This window comes from Diprion similis, chromosome 4 (genome assembly GCF_021155765.1).
Source record: "Diprion similis isolate iyDipSimi1 chromosome 4, iyDipSimi1.1, whole genome shotgun sequence".
In the NCBI taxonomy this organism is placed as follows: domain Eukaryota; kingdom Metazoa; phylum Arthropoda; class Insecta; order Hymenoptera; family Diprionidae; genus Diprion; species Diprion similis.
The window spans coordinates 8,895,847-8,922,472 of record NC_060108.1 but is presented as its reverse complement, the minus strand read 5'-3'; the positions used below and the strand labels follow the sequence as shown (position 1 = coordinate 8,922,472).

The following is a 26,626-nucleotide window of genomic DNA, read 5'->3' as shown; positions in this document are numbered from 1 at the left end:
AAATTGAAGATATCTCGATTAAGTGACGAGATAGCCAGGAATTCTACATTTTTTCAACGGATCTCGGCTATTTATCAACCGACCCTGAAATTCTTGGGTGGGTTTGACAGAGCTTCAGACACTCAGCTGCCCCGCACCGAAAATTCAGAAAAAAGTTGGTATTTGGATGAGAAACCTTCGATTCTCGTCGGTTCTGACAGTTCCGACCAAGTTACAAATGAAACCTGGAATTGTCATGCACGTTTGTCAAAATCGCAGACATTTAGCTCAGAAGAGCAGAAAAATTGAAGATATCTCGATTTAGAGACGAGATAGCCAGAAATTCGACATTTTTCAACGGATCTCGGCTATTTATGAACCGATCCTGAAATTCTTGGGTGGGTTCGACAGAGTTTCAGACACTCAGCTGCCCCGCTCCAAAAATTCAGAAAAAAGTTGGTATTTGGCTGAGAAACCCTCGATTCTTGTAGGTTCTGACCGTTCTGACCAAGTTCCAAATGAAACCTGGAATTGTCATGCGCGTTTGTCAGAATCGCAGACATTCAGCACAGACCGACGAAAAAATTGAAGATATCTCGATTAAGTGACGAGATAGCCAGGAATTCCACATTTTTTCAACGGATCTCGGCTATTTATGAACCGATCCTGAAATTCTTGGGTGGGTTCGACAGAGCTCCAGACACTCAGCTGCCCTGCTTTAAAAATTCAGAAAAAAGTTGATATTTGGCTGAGAAACCTTCGATTCTCGTCGGTTCTGACCGTTCTGACTAAGTTTCGAATGAAACCTAGAATTGTCATGCGCGTTTGTCAGGATCGCAGACATTCAGGTCAGACCAGCAGGAAAATTGAAGATATCTCGATTTAGAGACGAGATAGCCAGAAATTCGACATTTTTTAACGGATCTCGGCTATTTATGAACCGATTCTGAAATTCTTGGGCGGGTTTGACAGAGTTCCAGACACCCAGCTGCCCCGCTTCAAAAATTCAGAAAAAGTTGGTATTTGGCTAAGAAACCGTCGATTCTTGTAGGTTTTGACCGTTCTGACCAAGTTACGAATGAAACCTGGAATTGTCATGCGCGTTTGTCAGAATCGCAGACATTCAACACAGACCGGCGGAAAAATTGGAGATATCTCGATTAAGTGACGAGATAGCCAGGCATTCTACATTTTTTCAACGGATCTCGGCTATTTATGAACCGATCCTGAAATTCTTGGGTGGGTTCGACAGAGTTCCAGACACCTAGCTGCCCAGCTTCAAAAATTAAGAAAAAAGTTGGTATTTGGCTGAGAAACCCTCCATTCTTGTCGGTTCTGACCGTTCTGACCAAGTTACGAATGAAACCTGGAATTGTCATGCGCGTTTGTCAGAATCGCAGACATTTAGCACAGACCAGCAGAAAAATTAAAGATATCTCGATTAAGTGACGAGATAGCCAGGAATTCTACATTTTTTCAACGGATCTCGGCTATTTATGAACCGATCCTGAAATCCTTGGGTGGGTTCGACAGAGCTCCAGATACTCAGCTGCCCCGCTTCGAAAATTCAGAAAAAAGTTGATATTTGGCTGAGAAACCTCCGATTCTCGTCGGTTCTGACCGTTTTGACCAAGTTTCGAATAAAACCTAGAATTGTCATGCGCGTTTGTCAGAATCGCGGACATTCAGGTCAGACCAGCAGGAAAATTGAAGATATCTCGAGTAAGTGACGAGATAGCCAGAAATTCTACATTTTTTCAACGGATCTCGGCTATTTATGAACCGATCCTGAAATCCTTGGGTGGGTTCGACAGAGCTCCAGATACTCAGCTGCCCCGCTTTGAAAATTCAGAAAAAAGTTGATATTTGGCTGAGAAACCTCCGATTCTCGTCGGTTCTGACCGTTCTGACCAAGTTTCGAATAAAACCTAGAATTGTCATGCGCGTTTGTCAGAATCGCGGACATTCAGGTCAGACCAGCAGGAAAATTGAAGATATCTCGATTCAGAGATGAGATAGCCAGGAATTCTACATTTTCCTACGAATTTTGGCTATTTATGAATTGATTTCGAAATTATTGGGTGGGTTTGACAGAGTTTCAGACACTTAGCTGCCCCGCACAGAAAATTCAGAAAAAAGTTGGAATTTGGCTCAGAAACCTCAGATTCTCGTCGGTTCTGACCGTTTCGACCAAGTTACGGATAAAACCTGGAATTGTCATGCGCGTTTGTCAGAATCGCAGACATTCAGCTTAGAACAGCAGAAAAATTGAAGATATCTCTGTTCGGTCCTATACAACCTGATATACCGTAAAAAAAAAAAATGTAAATAATTAGTATAAAAAATTAAGGCTTACGGAATTTACCACACTATAAAGGGAGGCAGTCCCAGGCCAAGTCCAAACCTCCGGGTATTCTCAAGTACCAAGAATATTGCACTTAACCGTTAAAGGAATTGACCATGCCTGGAAAGGCAGCGTGCAAAACACATGCCAGACACGTTCGGTACCTCTTGGCGTCCTACGAGTTAGGGATTTTCAACTTTTTTTAGTTTATGACGTTCATATGGTGCTGAACGCCGTCTCTTGGCTCTTCCCGAAGGGCCCGCGCCGAGGGCCTCACAAGAGTCACACGATTGACTCTGGGTTTTTTCCAACCCCTACCGGACCACGCATCGCGGTATCTGGCATTGCCTCCCACCCTCTCGGGTCCAGTTAAAATATCCCTGTTTGAGACGTTTCAAACGGGGAACACAACGTCAGTCTTCGTCGAGTATCCAACTAGTAATACACGTTTTTTTCGCGGGTGAACGTACACCCACGAAACACACGAGACTCATGAAGTTGACTTATACTTCCGCATAACGGTCACTAAATAACCTTGTTCAGTTTGTTACATTTGCATAATAATTCATTTTCCAATATATGTAATGTCTAATAGCAAATAAACAATTTGGTTGGTCATTTTGTATATATTGAATTCACACACCGAGAAAATAATTCGACCCTGGAAAACTTATTCTACGGTAACTTTACATTTTTTGGTCCTTCGAGCCGGATTCACAACGTAGTGATCCATAAATCACAGTAGTGATTAGGTCGCGCAGTGACATAATCGTAACAATTTAATAACAGTAGTGCAGTAATTAGTCCGCACAGTGAATTGACGACGTGTAATCAACGCTTAAATAACGATTGCATGCTTAACAGTTCGCGTAATGAATTAGAGACAATTTTCAGTTACGAACATTTGTCAGTGGGGTAGACATATGCCATCACCTACGTGAAGACAGCTATTTTTCAACACATTTGGGCTACTAGAACCGACAAACATCATCTGCAACGATGGCGGAATTAATCACGCTGAAGCAGGCACAAGAAAGGGTCAAGGCCAAATTAACTTGATTTTCAAATTGGCTAGAAACCTTCGATGTAAACACAGGTGATTTCGCAAATTTGGGAGCGCGGCTAAACGAAGCACGTTTCACACTTGCTGAATTTGACGAGCAGCAGACGGAAATCGAAGCTATCGATCAGGTGTCTGACCATGAAGCAGAGCGTCTTGGCTTTGAAGACGCATATTATTCAGCGATTAGTAAGGCGAACACGTACCTTAATCGTCACAACAATGCAACCCCTGCTTCAGTGAATTCAGCGGTTACAGCGAACACAAACATTGATACGATCAGCTCTGGCATCAAATTACCAACGATGAACCTACCTAAGTTTAACGGTAATTATGACCAGTGGCTAAACTTCCGGGATACCTTCAGCGCGTTGATTCATAATAATCCCGCGATACCGGACATTCAAAAATTCTTCTACCTGCGATCCTCACTCCAGAAAACAGCTATAGAGGTGATTGATTCATTGGCAACATCCGCGGATAACTATAGAACTGCATGGGATATGCTGACTAAACGCTTCGACAACAAAAAATTAATGATCAATCGGCATCTTCAATCTCTAATTGATACTCCTTTGGTGCATCGAGAATCGGGTACGGCATTACGGCATATGCTTGATCATGCTCAGAAAGTCTCACGATCCTTGAAGATTTTGGGTGCTAATACATGGGACGCGTTATTCACGCATCATATCGTCACAAAGATGGACTATACAACGAAGCGTGAGTGGAAAAGCTACACTAAGGATATTGATATGCCAACGGAAACAAACTTGATAGAGTTTCTAGAAGAGCGTTGTTCGATAGTGGATACAGAATCGGTAACAAAGAGCGGTAACAAGTCGAATCCGCCAAGTGATTCACGAAAATCAAACTCCAAACGTCCCAACACAAGCTTTACAGGTGTATCAACGGACATTACAAAGTGCAAGTTGTGTGAAAACTCTCACGAACTTTTTAGGTGCCCAGTGTTTCGTAATCTATCGCGCGCGTCTCGGACAGTTGAAGTAAAAAACCATAAACTGTGTATGAACTGTTTAAGATCTCACAGTGGGAAGTGCACATTTGGCCGGTGCCGAAAGTGTCAGAAATTCCACAACTCTTTATTACATGTGGAGTCTTATCCAACTACGTCCAATGAAAGGGGTTTTCGCGCGCCTACACCAGATTCGGAGCAAGAGACTTCTGCAAGCCGTAACGCGAAACCAGGCCCGTCCGACGGACCCGGCACGGCTCAAACGGCGGCCCCATTCACCGGAGCGGTAGGAGCCGCAAAATCTCAAGTTCTTCTATCAACCACGTTGATTCTTGTGGAAGACAAGTACGGTAAATCGCATGAATGTCGAGCACTTCTCGACTCAGGGTCCCAGTCGAACCTCATGACTAGAGAACTCAGTGATCGACTTTCCTTACCCAAGGAGAGATTATCCATGCCACTTGGTGGTATCAACAATACGCTCACAAACGTTCGTGAACGACTACAGCTGACGATTCGCTCACGACAGCATGCCTACAAGAGCACACTGCCAGTCCTCGTCATCGACGAAATTGTGACGCAGCAACATGGTTCGACGCAAAACACTTGCGTATACCTGAGAACTTAACTCTAGCCGATCCAACGTTCAATCGCCCGGGTAAAATTGACCTGCTCATCGGCGCATCCATTTTCTGGGAATTAATTTGCGTAGGTCAAATAAAACTGGCCAAGGGACAGCCTGTCATGCAGAAAACCCAATTGGGTTGGATCATTTCCGGAGAAATTGCAATCGAGCAACATAATAAACATCGAACCCAACAGTTCTGCGGGTTCGTCACAAACGATCAATTAAATTATCGTTTAGACCGTTTCTGGAAATTGGAGGAATGCATCAGGAAGCCTCACTTCACACCTGACGAACGAGACTGTGAAGAGCATTTTGACCAGACGCACGGCCACGCGGATGACGGGAAGTTTATCGTACAACTACCCTTACGTAAGGATGTCTCTGAGTTAGGAGATTCCAAACAAACCGCGATAAAACGATTTCACGCAGTCGAACGCAAATTATCACGACAGCCTGACCTAAAGGCTCAGTACGTAAAATTCATGGACGAATACGAGTCTCTGAATCATATGACCGAGATCATCAATGATCTTCCGACAACGCGGCCAACTTATTACATACCGCATCACGCAGTTTTGAAGGAAGACAGCCTAACGACCAAACTAAGAGTCGTGTTCGACGGGTCGGGTAAAACAACGTCTGGGACATCTCTCAACGATCTACTACTAGTCGGACCCACGATTCAGCAAGATCTCTTCTCAATCGTTCTACGCTTTCGTCAACACAAGTACGTAATCACAGCGGATATTGAAAAAATGTACCGCCAAATCTTAGTCCACCAGGATCAACGAGATCTTCAGCGCATCGTCTGGAGACGGTCCCCGGAAGAACCCCTGCGGATCTTCCAATTGAACACCGTTACTGACGGTCTTGCATCATCGCCATTTTTAGCGATCAGATGCCTACATCAGCTGGCACGAGAAAACCTCGACCATTTTTCCGACGCCAGTCGCATAATACAGGAGGATTTCTATGTCGATGACCTGCTAACCTGAGCAGACACCCGAGAAGAGGTAAATCGTATTCGAGCCGACATTACAACAGTTCTCCAAGCTGCAAAATTTAGATTATACAAATGGGCAGCAAATGACGAAAAACTGCGTCATGAAATCGGCGAGGATCATACAACTATGGCCACTCGCAGTATCGGAGACGATGTGAAAACGTTGGGTCTCCGCTGGAACCCCCTACGGGACGAGCTACAATACCAGGTGCAAGTTCCAGACATTTCTAAACGGGTTACGAAGAGAAGTATTCTCTCGACGATAGCCCAAATATTCGATCCACTAGGATTGATCGGACCAACCACTATCAAGACGAAAATTATATTACAACGCCTACGGTTGGCAAAGATTAGCTGGGATGAATCTGTTCCACTGGATATACACACTCTATGGACACGATACGTCGGGCAACTAACAAGCCTACGAAACATAAAAATTCCCCGATTGGTCAAACCTACCAACCCAACGAACATCGAGCTGCACGGATTCTGCGATGCCTCTGAAGCAGCGTATGGAGCCTGCATATACCTCCGATCATCGACACCAAATGGCACCTGGACTACAAGGTTGCTGTGCGCCAAATCAAAGGTTGCACCGATAAAAAATGTGAGCCTTCCACGACTCGAACTGTGCGGCGCACTTCTGCTGGCAGAGTTGAGTAAGAAGGTGATACAAGCTCTACGAATGCACATCAACCAGGTGTATCTTTGGAGCGACTCAACCATCACTCTGGCATGGATCAAGGGCGAACCGTGCCAATGGAAAACGTTTGTTGCCAATCGTGTAGCTGAGATCCAAGAACTCACGGATCCCGATACTTGGCGACACGTTAAATCCGAGGACAACCCTGCTGACGTCATCTCACGGGGCATTGACCCTCAATTTCTGGAAGGGACTGGTGGCAAGGGCCTACCTGGCTCTCTCAAAGGCCAACCTACTGGCCACACGCACAGCTGCCTGAACCGATGGACGTTCCCGAGAAGAAGCAACACAGTGTGGTATTTGTAAATATAAGTAAAAACTTGGATGAATTTTTAAATAGATTCTCTTCCTTAATTAGGTTAAAACGCGTAGTTGCTTATGGTATAAGATTTAAGCACAACACTTTAAATCGCGATCAACCAATGTCTGGACCCTTGACGGTCAACGAAATTGAAACTGCTTTTTATCGGGTAGTTAAGCTCAAGCAAAGGCAGGAATTTCCTAACGAACTCAAGGCTCTCCGCCTGAAACAAAACTTGAAGAACAATAGTAAATTTTTATCCTTACATCCATTCATAGATAAGGACGGACTTATCAAAGTAGGAGGTCGGTTAGGAAATTCTAGCTTGCCTGAAGCCCACAAACATACAATTGTATTACCGGCTAAGCATCATTTAACAAGGCTCATAATACGAGACGAGCATTATCGTTTATTACACACTGGATCACAAGCCTTACTTGCTTCAATACGTACGCGTTTCTGGCCATTATCAGGTAGAAACGCAATAAGAAGGGTGCTGCGCCATTGCATAGTGTGCTTCAAAAATCGCCCTTATACCTTGAATCAATTAATGGGTGAATTACCTGGCGCACGAGTCAAGCCAGCACGGGCTTTCACGAAATGCGGGGTCGACTACGCGGGCCCATTTACGATTAAAATTTCGCGTAACAAAACTGGAAAGGCCTACTTGTGTCTTTTCATATGCTTTACGACCAAAGCTATTCACTTAGAGGTAGCAGTAGATCTTTCGACTTCGGGTTTTCTTAACGCCTTTAAACGATTTATATCTCGTCGTGGAAAACCATCCGACATATATTCGGATAACGGCACAAACTTTGTAGGTGCAAATAACGAAGTTCGGGAGCTGTATAACCTCATAAAAAATGAACAAACTCGATCGACAATAGAAAATTATTTTACCCATCAAGCTATTAAGTGGCATTTCAACCCACCTAACTCACCCCACTTTGGCGGCCTATGGGAAGCCGGTGTAAAATCAACGAAAACGCAGTTGAACAAAATCGTCGGTAACGCGTTACTCACATTCGAAGAACTATGTACGACGTTCAGCTTAAGGACGTTCACAGGTAAATCGACTTTCTATAGATTTTTAAAAAATTTGAACCACGCGCTATTTATAACATCCTTAATGCACTCACAAAATTTCAAGGACCTCATCCATACCAAAGTGGAGATATTTGTTGTTGAAATTACGAGTTTATACACGTAAAGTATAGCCGAGGCATGAGCTAGAGAGACATTTTAATTCGCAACAATTCGAATTTTCTATAGATTTTGATAAAAAAAACTGCACTATGATAGGTGATGATATTAGGAACAAAATGTCAAAAAATAGAAATACTCAGCCATGCCGTTCTTACGTAATCGCGATTCAAAGTTATAAATTCGACGGTATTTTCGACCGTGTAATATTAATTCCAGAAACTTTTTAGGAATATAACAACACTTTTTGTTAAAAATAAGTTGTTCATATGAAAATTCAACTTTACAATCGAGATTATAAATATTATAAAACGAGATATGAAAAATTATCAACAAATTAAATAGGAACAAAAAAAAATAAAAAGTAATAAATAAATTTATTCATACAAAATAGAATATTCTTTTGGTGTTTTGTCTTTCGTGTTGTAATTATTACGGATAATCAGGAATGGGTCAGGTACATAAATAAAATACGCAAAATATTGGTCTTCTCGGAATGACTAACATTGTTTTTATAGTATTTTTCATATATTATAAAATGTCAACATAATGATAACTGCATAGTATTTTTTATATCATAGGTAAATAATAATGAAAAGAAAAATCACATTTTATCTCACTTCTGTAATTATTCAACAGCGATTAAATGTTTAATGATCACTTGATCGATAACTCCATAGTACTTTTTTAAATCAGAGTTAAATTATAATGAATAGAAAAATCACATTTTATCTCATTTTGTTATCTTATCTCACCACTGTCATTGTCAATGTTGTGTATCGTAACAACAACTTAATTATTAAAAAGTGGCCAGATGTTTAAAATTTTTTTGAAGGACTTTCTTGTTTTTGCTGACTCGTGGTTTTCCATTAACTTTTTCCGAAAGTATCTCAACGATTTTCGATTCGCCTTCCTTTTTATAAACATTTATAAGGTAATCGCTTCTAATTTCTGCTTTGGCCATTTTTCTCAACATATTGTTTGAAACGATGTTTTTGAAAACCTGTATTTCTTGTAAATTTCGATTGATTTTACAGCTGTCATTTAGTTCAATCAGACTGGTCTGAAACGTTTTTAAAGTGGAGAAAAGCTTCTCTTCAATTTTAAAATGGATTGCAAGCTTTTGTAAAACTTCAACGTCGCATTAAGCGTCATGGAAAGATGAGTCGCTGCCTGTGTCATTCTCATTCCTGATGAAATCGTCATATAATGTTTTTAATTTGAATAAGCCCGGGCCTTTTCGATTTGATAATACTTTTTTGAAAACGATCAAGGTATCAGAAAAACCAGTTATAACACGATATTCATCAATCATGTTGTATTTTGAGATGAGCCTTAGAAGCCGTGGCGTATCAAACGAAGCATTATGTGCCACTAAAAGACAGCGTGTTCCGAAACGGGTTAAAAATTGATGAAACGCAAGTAATGCTTCTTCCTGAGTACACGTATCCAGCTGCTCATCATGTAAATACAATTGACTTTGGAATATTTTAAATCCCGTTATTTTACTAACGTTAGCAGGTACTTTTTGCGAGGAGTGAATATATACATTAAAAGTAACTTCCTCCGATATTGAAGCGATTTACAGAATATCTGCTGTTGCACTAAAGCCCGACGTTTCTAAATCGAAATATACTATCGTGCAATTTTCCTGCGAAACAGCATCCGTAGACGTCTTTTCGTGCGATTGATTAATTCCACAATTCGGAAGATACGATATTCCTTCGAAATTTTCTTTCTTTTTCCGCAAGGATTCTCTACTGACTTTTAGTTGGAGCCGTCGCAACTTTTTGGGTTTCTTCGATTCGCGACATGCTCTGTTTTTCCGTTTTTTGTCGGCTTGGATCGCGTAATAATACACACGATCACCATATGAGATATTTAATTTTTTTCGAATGCTATTTATGCTTTGCTCGCCATAATTTTTTGAGCATACCGCGCTGGCCACACGAAAATCGCAAGAAGCAGATTTGCTCAGGCAAACATTTTTTAGAGCTTTGTGAGCGATTATGTTATTCACGCTTTCATTTGTTTGACTCGACGCTGCCATTGCGAATTTTGCCGATGGCACCACTCGCTACAATTTTCATGTCGCCCATATAAGTGGTCCGGTAGATTACGTAACACGTCTCCTAGTTGTGTCTCCTGACCTTTATTTTGCGCAATTGCATAGGTAAAACATTTTTTCAAATGACTTATGGCGCCTTTTTTATTCAATTGATTGAATTTTTTGGCAAGTCCATACCATTCATTTGTAAAATGTTTCACGAGATGATTTTTGTCCGCCGATTTATGAATAAATTTATCGCTCGCTTTGCGCACTGCCGCTATCATCGAGCTATCTTCATCACCAATGACAGCACGAACGTTCAATCCCACCTCTTTTAAAACTTCACTTTTTGTTATAAGCTCAACGCCAGCATAAGCCTCCATGGCTTTCGCACTACCTTGGAAGTTGAGACGACAGTCATGTTCATTTTTATTATGACCCTTATCGCATTTTGAGCATATCCGATTGCACGTAGTGAACTCCAAGATCTTCTTTGACAGGAATCCGATGATAGTTGCGTATCCGTTCAAGCTATCGTAACTCCTCCCGTTGCAGCGTTGACTCCAACCCATATCATACGATATTATGATGTTGACAATATTCCCTAATGCTGCATCAAATGTGAAATTCGGGGAATTTACATCAGTTTGTAGTAAGTGAGGTGGTACTATTGGATCTTGACAGGAACGAAGCACATCCAGATGAGGAAAAATGTCTTTCACAACATTCTCGGGCCTGTAGGATTGAAACCGATATATGTAAAAAAAACACTTACGAGATAATTCTTCAATTGAAGAAATTCATTTTATTCGCACGAAAATTCAAGTATGCCAACCAACGGACATAAATCAAAAAATTACGAGCTATGTACAATTAACAACAAACGCCTCAGCTTTGTCGACAATAACTCGTCACTCAAAATTTGAGTGAATATAATATACAATATTTATCCATGGTACAAATTATTTTTGGAGCATAACATAATTTGAGCACATGAATTATTCTATTGTCTCAGATTATAATAGTATATTACGATACGAGTACGAAAAAACTTTTACTAGCAAGTGTTGCAATCACACGAGATCAGAAAAAAAATTCCGTCTCGTATCATACATACTATTATTTACTCATGGAAACAAAAAAAAAAAGTATTCACAATTCCTTGCATATCTTTTCGACGTTCTGGAGGACTAGCTGTCTTTCTTCATCAGCAGCTCGCTTGCAGCTATCCTTTGCAGCTTCCTCAACAGCCAAGCCGACAACTATTTCGTAACGCTTGTAAGCTTCATTGGAAAGACATGGAATGTCCATGCAGGCCAATATTTTTTGGAGCGCTGTATGACCAACGCCGCTCTGTATAGAGCCTATAATACATACATTCACATAATTATGCACATATACACAATATTATCTCTACATATTATTATGTTTTATGATAAATCTTACCCAGTACTGCCGTAACATTGCTTTCCGCATATTGTTCACCGTTCCCAGATTTGTTTATTTTTCCTGTGTGTACTGCATTTGTTACGTCACATTCTCTGCATACAATTGACAACACGGAATAAAGGCCTACATGTTTTTCAGCCACTATATTTTCCAAATCGAGCACATTCTTGCATTTTTTGCATTTTAGGTTTCTCCCTAACTCGCATAAATCGACGATACGTTGTCCTTTACACACACTGTTGTTTTGTACGTCGTTGTCTACACATTCTTTTTTTGCCTTCACCATAGCTTTAACACATATGAACTCTTTTCTCAATTTTTTTTTCCTCTCGAATCTACCATTTGACCTACGAACTCTGCTAGAGACGCTTGCTCCTACCACGTTGTTACTCGGCATGATGGCGTCTTCCTACTGACAAGCTGAAACACGAGGCAGGCAAGCACGAGGCAGGCAAACAGCGCTGCCAGCTCTCCGCGTCACTCTAGGGGTACTTGTGTTAGTGTATATGTATAGGCGCGCCACAGCTTTATTTGTATTGGTGCGTAGAGTCCGTGCTAAGAGTTTTGGACTAGGGGGAGAGCGGCGCGCTATACACAGCGCAGTTGAACCAAACCGAGCGCATGCCGAACTTTTGTCTCCGATTGTCACCTGGGAACGTCCTTAAGCTTTCTTGTATCTCACTTATTGAAGATTGTCTTTCAATTTTAGTTATCGTTATTATTCTCGCGTTGTACTAAGTTTAAGATTACTTGTATCTCGCTCATTGAAGATTGTTTATAGCAATTTAAGTTACTATCTTTATTTTGTAACGAGTTTCTTCTTATCGTCCGTGTTTTTCGATTAGAGAAGATTGTTTTATTTTCGTTACGTTATTATTTCCGTTTCCTGTATCGAGTCTTTTAAATTATCCTTTGTCACCACTCTTCCTCAAAGACTGTGTACGATCTAGGTAATTTTGAGACCTACTTCCGTCCCTTTTAATAAACTAACATTTCGTACCTTAAATTTTGGGCAATTTTTTATAGTAGAAAAGTGTGTTGTCCGTTCACTATCCGGCCACTCCCCTCAGCCAAATACTGAGCTACCGAGTTCCCTTTTCCCTTTTTCCCTGTTATCTTTCAGATTATCGTGGTACAGCGTACCTGGCGCCCAACAAATTCTCCTCCTGTTTATTTCGGAGAATTATTACTTTGCAGCCTGATTCCCCGATTTAACAATTCCTTAATTTCGTGACGTATCGTAAGCCTCATTTGTCCTCATCCTTGCTGCTGACACGATCCTCAGTAGGCGTGCATCGATTGACGGGTCGCAATATATACGATTGCACAATTTATAAATTACAGGTTTTTATGAACAATATCTTATAAATAAAATATGTCTTATCTAGAGAGAAAGATACGTTTCTTTTCAAGCGTTTGACCAATTTCCAAAGGGGTTTTCAAAAATTCGAAAATTCAAAATTTCAAATTTTTTTTTTTTGTTGTTTATTTAAACAAATCTCACCTTTAGCAACAGTATCCCACCGCTGCCACCAAAACAGGATGTTACGTGGGAGGGTAGACGTGTGGAGAGCGATGAAAGTTTATGACTATTAAAGATAATAATCAATTATGCACCCACGTAACAGCACTGAATAAAAATTGAAATTAAGAAGGACCTACCTTTCGGTACGCCGGTATTTGTAGGATCGTGTTACTATAGTCCTACACAGGGCTGTGAGGTTTGTTTAAATAAGTTGAGGCTAATTTATCATATTAATTGAATCCTGAAATTGGGGAAGGTCGTCGTTCAAAATAAATGGTTTATATGATTTAACTGGTAAAAGATAATATATATAATTCAAACGATAGGCAAATGAAATTGGTAAAATGGTAACAATGAGTGAATATTATAATAATAGTTAAATTTCGAGAAGATGAACAATTTGGATTTATAAATGTTTATGGCTATAAAACAAAATAGTAACTTATACCAAGAACATCTATATTGAACGCGTATTAATTCTATATGGTCTTTTGAATGCTTGTATCTCTCTCTCTTTTTAGATTTATAAGTTTTGTAAATTAACGTGCCAATTGGATTGGCCCGCGGAAGCACCCGCAGTGCCGTCTTAAGGCATGGAGTGGCCCCTGGCACTTTTGATTTTGGGGGCCCACTACCCATTTACAGAAGTGATACTTGGAAAAGAATAAAACGACACTAAGAAATCGTACATTTTTATTTTTATAACTGGAAAGCCAAGTACACAATCAACAAAAAAATAAACATTACTTAAACTGAAACAAGTGGCTTCTTTCTCGATTTTTGATGGGCAAAATCATCGATTACTTCCTCGAAGTCAATTTGTTCGAGAACGTCTCTTTCGATACTCATCAATGACAGGTTGTTTAATCTTTCTTGAAGCATGGTACTGCGAAGTTCGTTTTTGATTCGACTTAACTTTGAAAAGGAGCGTTCACCGCTACAATTGGTTACCATCAACGCAAAGAAAATCCTCAAAGTTATAGCAACATTAGGAAATGTTTCTTCAATTTCATCAGCTCGCAGGAGGTGGTATAATTCTGGAATATTTATTTCTTCATTTCCACTGTTCTGAACATTTCTTAAATAATGCGTCAAATGAAGACATTCAGACTCCAGTTCTTCTGCAATAACATCGACGTAATACATTGCAGCAAATTCTTTGCAACTATTTTTCAACTCGTCCGATCTAATATTTTTCAAGCGAGTAAGAAATCCAAAACGTTGATTGATTTCTTTGTACGAATCTGATCGTTGCTTCAAGTGAGTAATCAAGGTGTCAATTATCGGAAGAAACGTTTGCGTTTTAATTTATCTCCGCAAGTTAGTTGCACAGTTTGCGCCGGTCCTTCAAAAAATATAATACGCGAACTTCTACTTCTTGTTCTTTGAGAGAGGTCCTTGTAGTCGGCGTCCGGAAATTTCATTTTAGCAGAGGATTCGTACTGGTCAAAATTATTCCTAACATTACCGATGAAGTCAGCAAGGGAAGCGAATAATTTTGTTGCAACGTCCATGGTTAGAGTATCTTTTTGCAGGCTGTGACTTGTTGTGTTGATCCTTTCCAATACGTTACTCCACATTTCTGTCAGAACAATCATGATAAGTTTTTCCATTTTTCTGGTCAGGCTAAGGGCTTCGTTTCGAGTTTCTCCCGGTTGATCTGTATCCCTAGCAATCAGTAGTAAGGTTTCTAAAATTTCCTTGTAACTCCGATGCAAAGCACCAACAGCGTCAGCACGTGCGGCCCGCCTGGTTTCGGAAAGGCATTTGATGACTTTGTTAGAACCGAGACATTTCGTTAATAAATTCCATCGGTAGGTAGAACTCGAAAAGAAGTTGTACAATTTTTGAACTAGCTGAAACAAGCTTGTTGCCTCTGGAACACATCCAGCAGCATGGAGGCCTACCAAGTTAAGGGAATGTGCTGCACATGGTACGAAAATGGCAAATTCACACCTCTCTTTAATTCTTGCTTGTAAACCCGAGTACTTTCCAGCCATATTTGACGCATTATCGTAACTCTAACCGCGACAATCTTTTATTGAAACACCGTAATTTTCCAGCAACCTCAAAACTGTTTCCGCTAAATATTCAGCCTTGTGCTCTTTGATAGGTAAGAATTGTATAAATCTCTCAACAGGGACTCCGTCTTTTACGTACCGAACAATAAAAGTCAGCTGATCAATATGCGAGAGGTCGGGAGTAGAATCCACGCTAATTGAATAATACTTGGCTGTTTTCAGTTCACTCACAATTGTCATTAAAACTTTCTTTCCCATAATATCGATGAATTCATTGCAAATATTTGCTGATAAGTATGAAGTGTTTCCTTTACCAAGATTTCCGTACTTTTTTATATGATCCGCAAGAAAAGGGTCAAATTCGCTTAGTAATTCCATACATCCTAAATAATTGCCGTTGTTTTGAGATCCAAAAGTTTCATTATCACCACGAAACGCGAGTCCTCTTGATGCTAAAAATTTAATGACTGCAACAATCCTTTTCAATACACTTTTCCAGTAATCTACCTCTGTCTTATATTGTGAAAGCAGGTCCACATCCACTCTGCCGATAATTTTGCTTCGTGCGATGTAAGTCATCATAGATTGCCTGTGAGCTAAACTATTTTCATGCTCTAATATGAGGTTGTTAATGTGCTTCCAATCGTTGCATCCACTTAAAGAATTGAAACTTGTTTTAGAAGCGCTGAAAAGACAACAGGAATAACAAAATACAGACCGTTTCAATGGTGAATAGAGAAGCCATTTCCTTTCCACACTTTCATTATTTTTTAATCTGCGGATAAAAACTGTCTTATGCAGGTTCCTCGTTTTTATTCTACCATCAAACTCAGTATAAGTTCTGGAAGCTTCTGAGAAGTCGCAGTCTTTATTCTGGAAAAACGCTGGCCCTTTCCGAATCCATATTTCACGCACTTGTTCCGTGAATACTGCATCACAATAATCACCAGGATCTTGCGAAATATTTTCTGTTAAATCTTGCACTTGTTTTATCAAATCAGTTGTTGGTGTAGTTCCGTCACGGTGCTCGTCGTTTCCTGAGCCAGAAATGAGTTCCGATGTTTTCTCAGTGTCTTGTTGGAGTGGTGAGTTTGAAGGATCAATTTTTTTACTACCGGCAGGAGTTTCAGGTGTAAAAAATGCCGTTAATTTTGGCAATTTGCCAATAGCTTCCTTTTGGTGAGCAGCTTTTTTTTTTTTCTCCGCACCACTGGGGTATGATCGTTTCGACATGATTCAATGATTATTGGAGGCTCGAATAAGATAAATCATAAACTTAGTAGATATAGTTTTGCAAGCAGCTATGTTGGATTTATTTCAATATCCGATCAAAAATATTCCACAACGTATTTTTTCACTGTATCTGTTCACTGTCATTATCAACCGAATTTTTCGATTTTGTAACACACTACAATACAGTACACAAAACACGTCGTTGACCAATATAAATGAGTTTTTTTCATACCAGTTCGAATCGTTAAAAAAATGCACAGTCCTATATAAAAATATCAGAAGTATCTATTGTCTCCGAAGTCTGAAATAATGATCGATGATCAACTATCTTTTATTCTCTTACCAAGTAGTAGAATGCTTTAATAAAATAAAATAGATGGCACGAAGGTCTCTTACGTACATTGGCAAGTAAAGAAAACCTGCTTGTATTGCTGTGTATATATACGGAATCAACGTCCGAGTTTTGTCAGACGACCACGTTTCACATTTAATTAGGCGGCGCTGACGAGTGTAGACAAGTCTCACGCACACTAGTAGCGTGCTTGAAAGGTAGTGTGATACAATGTTGTCACAGGTCATAAATTCAATACGGAAAATGCCATTAATAATGTACACTAAGGACCAAAATGGAAGTATCACTTTTTTTTTGCTTTGAAATTTAAATCATTTTTGAACGGCTGTATTCGAGTAAAAAATGATCGGAGATAAAAACAGAAAAAGGATTCAAAGCTGATATCCTTGACTTTTCAAAACGCAGGGAAAAAATGTTTTTATGCTTTTCGAAATAATGTTATGGTCAGTCAAATGAAAGAAAATTGAGACCACCGAAGCAGATTTTCCACGCAAAGTTCGCATATTTTTTCATATTTATTCCGTTTTCAATTTGACTGAAGATAAAATTCTTTTAAAGAGTGTAAAAATATTTTTTCTTTAGCGTTTTTTAAAGTAGAGGATTGTAGTTTTGAAATCCTTTTTTTTGTTTCATTCCGATCATTTTTTACCCGAATACAGCCGTTCCAAAATGATCCAAATTTCGAAGTAAAAAAACGAACCTTGGAGTTTAAGATTTGTGTACATTGATAAAAGTTGGGCCATTTGTTCAACAACAGAAATTATTGGAAGCAGCGGCGGCAGCGAGTAACATATGGTATAGTGCGTTGTCATGTTTTTTTATCACTCAGACAAGGAAAACATCGTTCTGAAAAAGTTTTTGTGTGGTTTTTTAATTTTTGTTGTCTTGGGTTATTCGGGTTGTGCGGCTTCCCTGCACAGGGACAGGTGATAAGAAAAAGAAAAATTGGAAACGACATAAAAGAGTATCGTGGAAAACTAAAAAATCTAAATATTGGTAAATTAAAAAAAAAGGCCGAACAGTTTCTCACTCCTGAGTAGAAAGAAAAAAACACGAAATTTTTTTAACTCATTTTGACCGACCTACTGTTCGTCCGCTGCGGCTCGGGGCCCCCTGGAACCAGGGGCCCTGGGCCTTGGCCCAGCGGGCCCATGCGGAAAGACGGCACTGAGCACCCGTTACTAGAAGTATTACTATCAATTGAGAAATAGCCGTTGAGGTTGAGTCGGGAGAATCACTCTCGGAATATGCAGGAGCACACGGACGACAACCTTACGTTTTTCTAATAAAACCAACAAGGTCGAGTCGGGAGAATCGCTCTCGGGATGAGCAGGAGCACACAGACAACAACCTTGTGTAGAAGATTTTATGTACGTGCTTCCGCCGGTCAATGCATACAGGTTATATCAAATCACGTTATGAAAACTCGTGATCAATTACAATGTTGAAATGATTAAGATGCTGGGGCCGAGCTGAAGACTGGAGAATCACTCTCGGAATACCCAAAGGATAATTTCTACAACTAGGCTCCAAATCTAATATTGTATCTTATGTAAAAGTTCTTAGAAAACAATATGCTGCTCTAAGATGGCAAGAAAAGCTCACCACCAACTCTTGGTGTTTAATTGAAAGATAATTTTGATGATTTGGTAAAAACAAGAATTTGGAAAGTGTTGGTGAATATTGCTCGAATTGATTTATCTTTTGATGTTGGTGACGACAAGATTGAGAGCCGTTGGACCGTGTCGTTGGTAACTGGAGCAGAGCCTCACCTCAGATGCAGACGAGTATTCGGGATTCGTAGAAGTTATTTGGCGGATTATTAATGTGATTTAGCGTGAAGTTATTATTAATTATTTTAGTTGAACACTTAAGATTTACCTGATTCTTGGGAATCAGGGCGGAGCTTGATTTGATTTTTATTTAAGGAAATGAATATCATAAAAATGTCTATTCGCGAAAATAAGAGAGTCAGTACAGAACAGGAAAGAATTTGAAATGAGGTGATAGTAAGTCTTTGAAATTCACAGAACAAATTGAAAGCTCGAAGATGACGAATCAGCTTGGTACTTCAGGCCGGTCACAATGAAGATTTTCCGAATACTGCTATCGACCAGAAGGGCTGACCCGAGTTGACGTCCACGCACCACGCATCTCGTCGGTTACATACTATAATTATGAGCAAAAGATATTTAGGTGTAATTCTCACACATTCGTCCATACATCCTAATAAACAACCTATTTTAATTTGGTACATATTGTATGGTCGGTTGAGCTTAATAATTAATGGTAATTTTGATTTAGAAAAAGGAGATACTTTTGGACTGAGTGCCACTGCGATTCATGTCCGCACTTCATACTTCAGTTCTTGGTACTGCTAAATGACCCTAAACTAAAACTAATATTGAGGCTTTGCGTGGCTTCCTCTAGGAGGGGTGGAAATCCCTCGTTTAAGCAATAAGTTATTTTAGCGCTATTTATTGCGCCGCAGCTTATTCACAGACGCTCAAGATGTTTTATTGCGCTGTAGCTTATTATCAAGCGCTCAAGATGTTTTATTGAAATAAACCTTCTTTGGTCACTATGTAGCATTGAAAAAAAAGGTTCGCCTAGGCGGTACGTCGGGGCGTAACACCGTCGTCGAGTTTTGATGAATTATCGTATTCTATTCTTATTCCATAAACACAGTATGTATGTCTTATTCGGTATGGCGCATGGCTGCGTAACAAAGAGTTACGTTATAATTGTATGATAAATAAGTTCGAAGTCGAGCTCTGGCTATTCGTACGGACCCGTGACCGGCATCCATCCACGCTAGAATCAAAGCAATCATAAAATCGTGAAAATCATATCAATCTCAATTTCGTAGATTTTAATTTGATTTAAATCTATCCAATTCAATTTAATAAAAATTATTTGTGTCCGAAAATTCCCTGACTCTTAAGCGCCGTAATTCTGTATAGACTCCACGGCGTGGATGCATGTCCGTCACGGCATCTTGCGAATAGACCGTGCTGAAGTTAGTAACGTTATCGTATAGATTCGTGCCGAGGAGCAACCGTTACATCGCGATTTTGGAATCGTTTGAAATTCAGTAAATCGTGATAAAACAAAATATGCCAATATTTTGAAATCTTCGGTCTTTCAAAATCACTATGAAAATTATCCAAATAATCATGAAATTTCCTATTTAACACGTTTTCAAAACGAACTGAAATGCTTAAGATAATTTTTCGTGGCCCCATACAGATTTAACACGAACAACGTGGTGCGAATGCAATAGATTATTGATGCATGAATAGTTCACCCAAGTCACTAGCAATTTTATTAATTATTGCACTGTAAATGAAATGAACTATTGTGTGAGTTTTCTCAACGACAGTTTACTCTACATTCCTTACTATTATCTATTGCATGCGCCCTACGTTTTTCGAATTAAGTCTGTATGGGACTAGGAAAAATTATTTTATACTTAGTCCGTTTTAAAGACGTGGTAACTTAGAAATTTTATCTTTATTCAAATAATTATTTTTTGCTTTTTATTCTTATGTGTGTGAAATTTTACATTGTACCGAACAAACAAGCAAATACATAATATTGTGTTGTCGTTCAGTTCTTAGTTATGTTTAAAGTTTCAAGTCTCTAGCCTACCGGGAAGTTAGTAATATTTGTCCGGAGGGACAAACAAACAGAGACAACAGAGCAAGCTAGTAAAAACGTGGTAAAATACTTGAATAGTGATTTTTTTACACTGTTTCGTTACGATACCCTTACTAATTTTAATCTCGTGCGAATAGCCATACCGTGAATTTGGAGCTTGAAATTCTAGTTGCCAAAATGATTCCCCAACACGAAAAATACTGTGTTCATTGTTTTAATTTAATGTTAACGGTCACCCTGTGAGCTATGCTTAACCAGGAGACACTGTAAGTACATTAGGGTGGTAAAAAAACAGCTTTGTTTTTCACACTAACCCCCTGAAGTGTAATTTTTTTTATCAAAAAAAGATCCTGCCAAAACATGAGCCCACTAGCTCAAGTCTAACAAGTCGCTTCTTCAATTCTTATTTGTCATTCATTTAACAAGAGAAAAGTTCATTTTTTGTTAAAAGTTAAAATACTCTGTAAACCATTCAATATTTTTCAAGTTTATGCATAGATCCTGAAAGCTAATTTTATAAGCTGCTCAAACCTCTATATCAAAGCATAGTTATCATCATCATAACACACATTAAAGTAATATTAAAAGTACCTATTTTCTCTTTTCCAATAAAAATTGGTTTGCTACTACTCACCTCATGATTTGGTTACTGCTTCGTTCATCAGCATCTCAGAGTTGCAATCAACAATTGAACGAGACGTAAACATGTTTTAACTGAATCCTGCTTTCAAGGAGTCTTATGGTCATTATTCAAGTATAATCATATTTGTATGTGTCAATACTTCACATTGAAATGATTAAAATCCTAATAATATTATTCTGTATATCAATTACAAGCATGGATCTCAAAAATGACACGACACATGTTGTAGTATTATTTCTACAACATTACTCGAAAAATATGAAAAAAGAAGTAGATTTGGTACCAAGATCTTGGTTAAACGCAAGAGGTGGTCAATGGTTTTGCCAATATCCTCCGGTCGCAGACTATCCTAAAGTTGATGAATGGGCAAAGGCATCAGAACCACCTAAATCTGAATGGGTTAGAGTAACAGTGAAAATAATTAAAGAAGCAGGCGTGAATTTCATACGCAAATTTGAGTGTGGTAAGCACAAGTGTAACGGAGGATGATATTCATGAGGAAACTGATTCAGGCAATCAACAACCTGTAGTCTTAGATCACATACAAAAAACTCTGAGATGGAGCATGCAATACCTATCGACGAAACAATTTCAGGTACTCATTCGACACATAAAATTATAAAACATTTTATACAGACATGATCCCTTGTAGCGGTTCTTTTCAACGCTCAATGGAGTCAGGTCACAGGGGTTAATAATGCATTCCACAGAGTCAACTTACGTAACTTGAAAGGTCCACTTCAAAAGGTTCTAATATCATAATTTAAGTTTTCTGCACGGGGTTCCATAAAAATTCTATTTATTCATAGTTATTATATGCCAAACATCATGTTCAAAGTTATTTCAAATTCTCAAGTTTTAAGACCACCATTTCGATATTGAGATTTCTTTAAGAGTAATCCATTCATGTGGACAACCCTGAAATTTGGCTGCAGAACTGAGCCACTGAGGTCACAAGGCTAGGAATAAAGAGACCCTGTCTGATTGAGTTTAATTTGTATTCTATGATTTGGATTTTGCATTCTTTAACACTTTGGACCGTTATTCCGAGAATGATAATGAGCTGCTCTATCTAATAAAAAAGTCCTGTACCGCACAGCAACAGGTAAAAAAGATTATAATAACAATAGTATACGCATGAAGTTAGCGGTGGGGTGAGATGCCGCAAACAAAAAAAAATCATCTAGCAAACAAAACTTAATATGTTCATACAGTATGGTTCATAAGAAGATGTGCGCTGAGAAGTCGAACGTGAAGTATTTTCAAATAAACTCATTTAATAATAAAGTTGCTGTTGCTGTGAAGTTAGTGTCAAGTGATTGACAGCTGTCATCGGGTGTTTATGACAGTCTTTGACAAATATATTTATAGTTATCTGTTTATGAGACACAGAAAATAAAGTTTTTGTCAAGCCTTTACATAGCATGTGAGATGATTCATGTGATAAAGTGATATTATTGTAAGACTAAGATGTAGTTGCTAAAATAAAAACTTATCCTAATGATGAACTTCAAAACTCATAATAACAATTTTTCAATGCGCAAGAAGATAACTAATGTACAGTTTTCTCCATGCGATATTATTGCCAAAGGAATGTGACCAGAAAAATTTTGAAACAATTTTCCTGTTACTAAATCTCTTCATTCATAAATATATTTGGACGGATAGCTAATTATTCATTAATAATTTTCTGCTATTATATGCTAAATGACGAACTGAGCACGGATTCAAAATGATCCATTAAATATTCTAATCTAAGTTCATTCGAATCATTTATTCGTAGATTTTTCTTACAGGTATTGCAATTTAATATTCCCTGTGTATGTAAATACAAAAGTTCGTATCAAAATTGTTTTTTCGTTGTGTCTCGTGTCACAGTACTGGCGTTACGATGTTCAACAATACTGCCGCAGCTATGGATAGCAATAACGGGACAGTAATGGTTATCAATACTGGCATAGTAATGGCCGGCAACACTGGCAAAGCAACGTTCAACAGTATTGGCGTAGCGATGGTTGGCAATAATGGGACAGTAATGGTCAACAGCACTGGCGTAGCGATGGCTAGCAGTATTGGCTGGTTGACGATAGTACATATTGGCCCAGTGCTGATCAATAATACTGGTACAGATCTGGACCCCAAGCGTAGGACCCAGCTTATCATTCTAATAATGAACCAGCAATGGTCCAGTACTGAGACTAAAAGCTGGGCCGTAGTTGGCAACATTGGTAGCGGTACTGGCCCCGTACTGGGCCTGTGGTAAAACTTTTCATGGGAACTTGTAAACCGAATTGCCGAAGAACAGCAAGTCTCACCTCCTCTCATCAAGAAATTTCCATTAATTCATTATTCCAAAGTTAATGGCACTTTAATAAAAAAAATTGAATTTCAGAGTTTTAGCATCACTAGTTTAAGTCCAAATAATGTTTGCCTTTTAAAAGACAATAGTTAAGTAACAGTAGTTGGAATTTTTCTGAAAGATGAGCTGATATATTGTAAAGTAACAAAGTATGTTGAAAAAATGCCCTTCTTTCTTTCACCTTGTGATTCAACATTATTAAAAATCGTGACTGTCTCTGATGAGAAAAACCCAGTTATCATAATTGAAGCTTCATTAATGAAAGCCAAATGCGTGGCTTTGCAAAGTAATAAAAACAATTGCGTGCTTCTGCCAATGTTACAGAACCATAAACATTGAATGAACTCTCATTTTTCTTATCACCATGCATATTGAAATAATATGTTCAAAATAATGTAAAATGTTTGAATCCCCCATAACATTATGAAACACATCATCTCCAAAGTTTCTCAGTACACCTGGATGATGCGATTGTGAATTTACCAATGCTTTCGAATAAGTAGACAAAATGCATGACCTGTCATTTATTGTACGCATTCAGAAGTCACCACGTACATATAAACGGTAATTATTGTCATTGTTGAACGTCGCGAAGCTTGAGTAATAATTAGATATTCTAGACGATGCTTTGTATGATATCGCATTTTACTCATTGCGTTATGTTTTACAGGATTGAGAAAAAATGTTGCCTGCATACGCAGTTGTGACATTTATTAATGACATTACTCCTGATGGATTTCCATTGACATCGGAAATTCCATCGTCGTGGTTAATGAAGATCAACAAATTCTGTTGGTGGCCTCCGGTTATTGATGCCTCACAATATATTAAAAAATGTGTGAAGCCAAATGAGAAGACTTGGAAGCAGCACAACGTCAAATTTGAATTATATTGTGGTAATGCTGAATCACAAATGTTTGATTTTTTGCTCTCTTATTGAATTTTCATACTATTCGATCTGACAAAATCAAAGGTTCTATTCATTTTTTAATATACAACAAAGGTTGAAATAATTTTATCCAACCTGGGCATCTATCTATGATTCAAATTTTTGTGATCAGATAAACTACTTTTATCATTCATCATTCTCATTTACTTAGACACCTTGGACAAAGCTCGCAAGAAAGCAACGGAGGAAGATTATACGTCATCTGAGGAATTGACAGAGAAAAAGGCAGCTATGCGCAACTCACGACGTCAAGATTATGATTCCGACCACAGTGATTCTTCTATAGATGGAGGTACAGTAAAAAAGTAAGATTTTTCTTTAGATTCATAATGCAAGTAGTAACAAAGGTATCTTAGAATACTTCATTGCAATTACACTTTTCTCCTTTTTTTTCGTCAGAGGTAAAGTTGTCGTCGCTACCAGTTTCACCATCTTTGCGTCAGTCTATTGTGTTTGATTTACATGCTTCTAATACCGTATTGGACAATACTCTATGCGATAAGTAAGTAGACAGAATCTTAATTTTTCTTTAACTTGCACTGTGACGTCCCCGTGAGAGACGTCCGCTTAATGAAAATTGCCTCTATACAAATTTGCCTATACATCTTTAGACTGCTGTTCTCTTCCTACTTTATAATACCTAGATTAACACATAAATACAAAAGACTATATTTTCTTATATTCCATTACATATACACTTTATAAATTTATATATACTCATTAATTAATTAGTAATAACAACCGTTTATACGTTACCACTTCACGTATTCATATAAAGGTACATCAATGCGAAGCGCCCAGCGTAATAAGAGGTAGGCAACCTGTCACACTTCTGTTGACGTACCACTGGACATGCAAACCATATACCTGCACAAGCGGGAACCATGATACATCTCTTATCTGTAAATGTATTATGAGCATATATTATTCATATTATTCACCTAAATCAATATTATATAACAACTATCTATCTACCATGATAACTATGAAGCGTCTATACGAAATTGATGTATAATCATCTAAACGCTGATGTGCTTTGTACCCATAAACGTATTGTTTACATGTATTATTTGATTACATACTTAAGTTATGTTATATTATAACCATCTATATATTCCAAATATGGATCATGATAATTACGGAATGGTTTACATGCCTCCATGTCATTATAAGAACTTTTCTCATAAAATATCACACATAAAACCACATATACTACCTGTCGAGCAAGCTCGTAATAAAGATACATCGAATGTCAAACGCCTAGTCCGGCTGTAGACGGCAACCAGCATGAAGTTACCACGGGCAAGCCATGCGGTCACGAGCACGGTCTTACATACAGGTCTTGTAACGAAGGTAGTGGGGGTGGCTCATTTCACGGGCGCTTATTTATCTCACTTTGAGGCCGCCAGGCCGGCGTTGTGATCGAGGGATGGATAATCAACGCGTGCGCAATGCAGCGCCAACCTAATAATAATACATTTTCATCCATACCCCACGTATGATCCCTAGATAGCAGCGCCGCGACATGGCTATTTCAAACACTTAAAACAAGGACAACAAGAGAACCACGCCGCTCTGTAGAAAACTGGCTTCGTTGCAAGACCTGTATGTAAGACCGTGGTCACGAGGCACTGCGGCGGCCATCTCGATGTGTGTCTATCTGTGAACGCACACACACATCATTATAACGGTATAACCTGACTTTATACTATTCACCACATAAATATATCTTATATTATTCACTATATAAATATAATTAGTAAGAAGCCTTAAAGGCATATGAGGTTATCTTCAAATGGGCACGCTAAACCAAAAGGAAATCACAAACCAAAATTAATAATCAACTCAATGCCGAGTTCTGCGAATGGTCGCTATGTCTTTCGTTACCTCGATACTCCCACACTTGGTGGGTGGTACTATACAGTCCTTTGGGTTGAGGATGGCGCAGTTGAAGATATGACACTCTATAGATGTTTAAATATTGGGTTCCCTGCACAGCCCAGAGTCGGACCACCGTTCATCAGAGTGATAGGAACATAGACTAAACAATAAATAACTCTGGCATGACCAAAGGGCCCATGTGACCATCGTCAGCCAGCAGAGAGAAAAATCGCGCAAGCGCACAGCCACCTTGCAGCGGCCGGAGCGGTCAGCTACATCGCGGCAAAAAACACTTTCTGTTTAGCTC

The 26,626-nt window shown here is 38.8% G+C and overlaps 4 protein-coding genes across 4 annotated transcripts; 2 read left to right on the top strand and 2 right to left on the bottom strand.

The window, feature by feature from the left end:
- The first annotated feature begins 2,439 nt into the window (after positions 1 to 2,439).
- Positions 2,440 to 5,982, top strand: LOC124405894. Its single transcript, XM_046881162.1, has 5 exons — positions 2,440 to 2,504; positions 2,580 to 2,761; positions 3,420 to 4,317; positions 4,426 to 4,949; positions 4,994 to 5,982. The coding sequence occupies exons 1-5, from the start codon at positions 2,440 to 2,442 to the stop codon at positions 5,980 to 5,982; spliced, it is 2,658 nt and encodes an 885-aa protein (XP_046737118.1).
- Positions 5,983 to 6,117: 135 nt separating this feature from the next.
- On the top strand, positions 6,118 to 8,182 carry LOC124405893. The gene is made up of 3 exons (XM_046881160.1): positions 6,118 to 6,989; positions 7,052 to 8,061; positions 8,145 to 8,182. The coding sequence occupies exons 1-3, from the start codon at positions 6,118 to 6,120 to the stop codon at positions 8,180 to 8,182; spliced, it is 1,920 nt and encodes a 639-aa protein (XP_046737116.1).
- Positions 8,183 to 13,860: 5,678 nt separating this feature from the next.
- On the bottom strand, positions 13,861 to 15,221 carry LOC124405892. The gene is made up of 3 exons (XM_046881159.1): positions 14,553 to 15,221; positions 14,026 to 14,475; positions 13,861 to 13,896 (listed from the first exon to the last, which is right to left on the bottom strand). Exons 1-3 carry the CDS (start codon positions 15,219 to 15,221, stop codon positions 13,861 to 13,863), a joined length of 1,155 nt encoding a protein of 384 aa, XP_046737115.1.
- Positions 15,222 to 15,242: 21 nt separating this feature from the next.
- On the bottom strand, positions 15,243 to 16,475 carry LOC124405891 (zinc finger MYM-type protein 1-like). The gene has a single exon (XM_046881158.1). The coding sequence runs from the start codon at positions 16,473 to 16,475 to the stop codon at positions 15,243 to 15,245; it is 1,233 nt and encodes a 410-aa protein (XP_046737114.1).
- Positions 16,476 to 26,626: the final 10,151 nt, after the last annotated feature.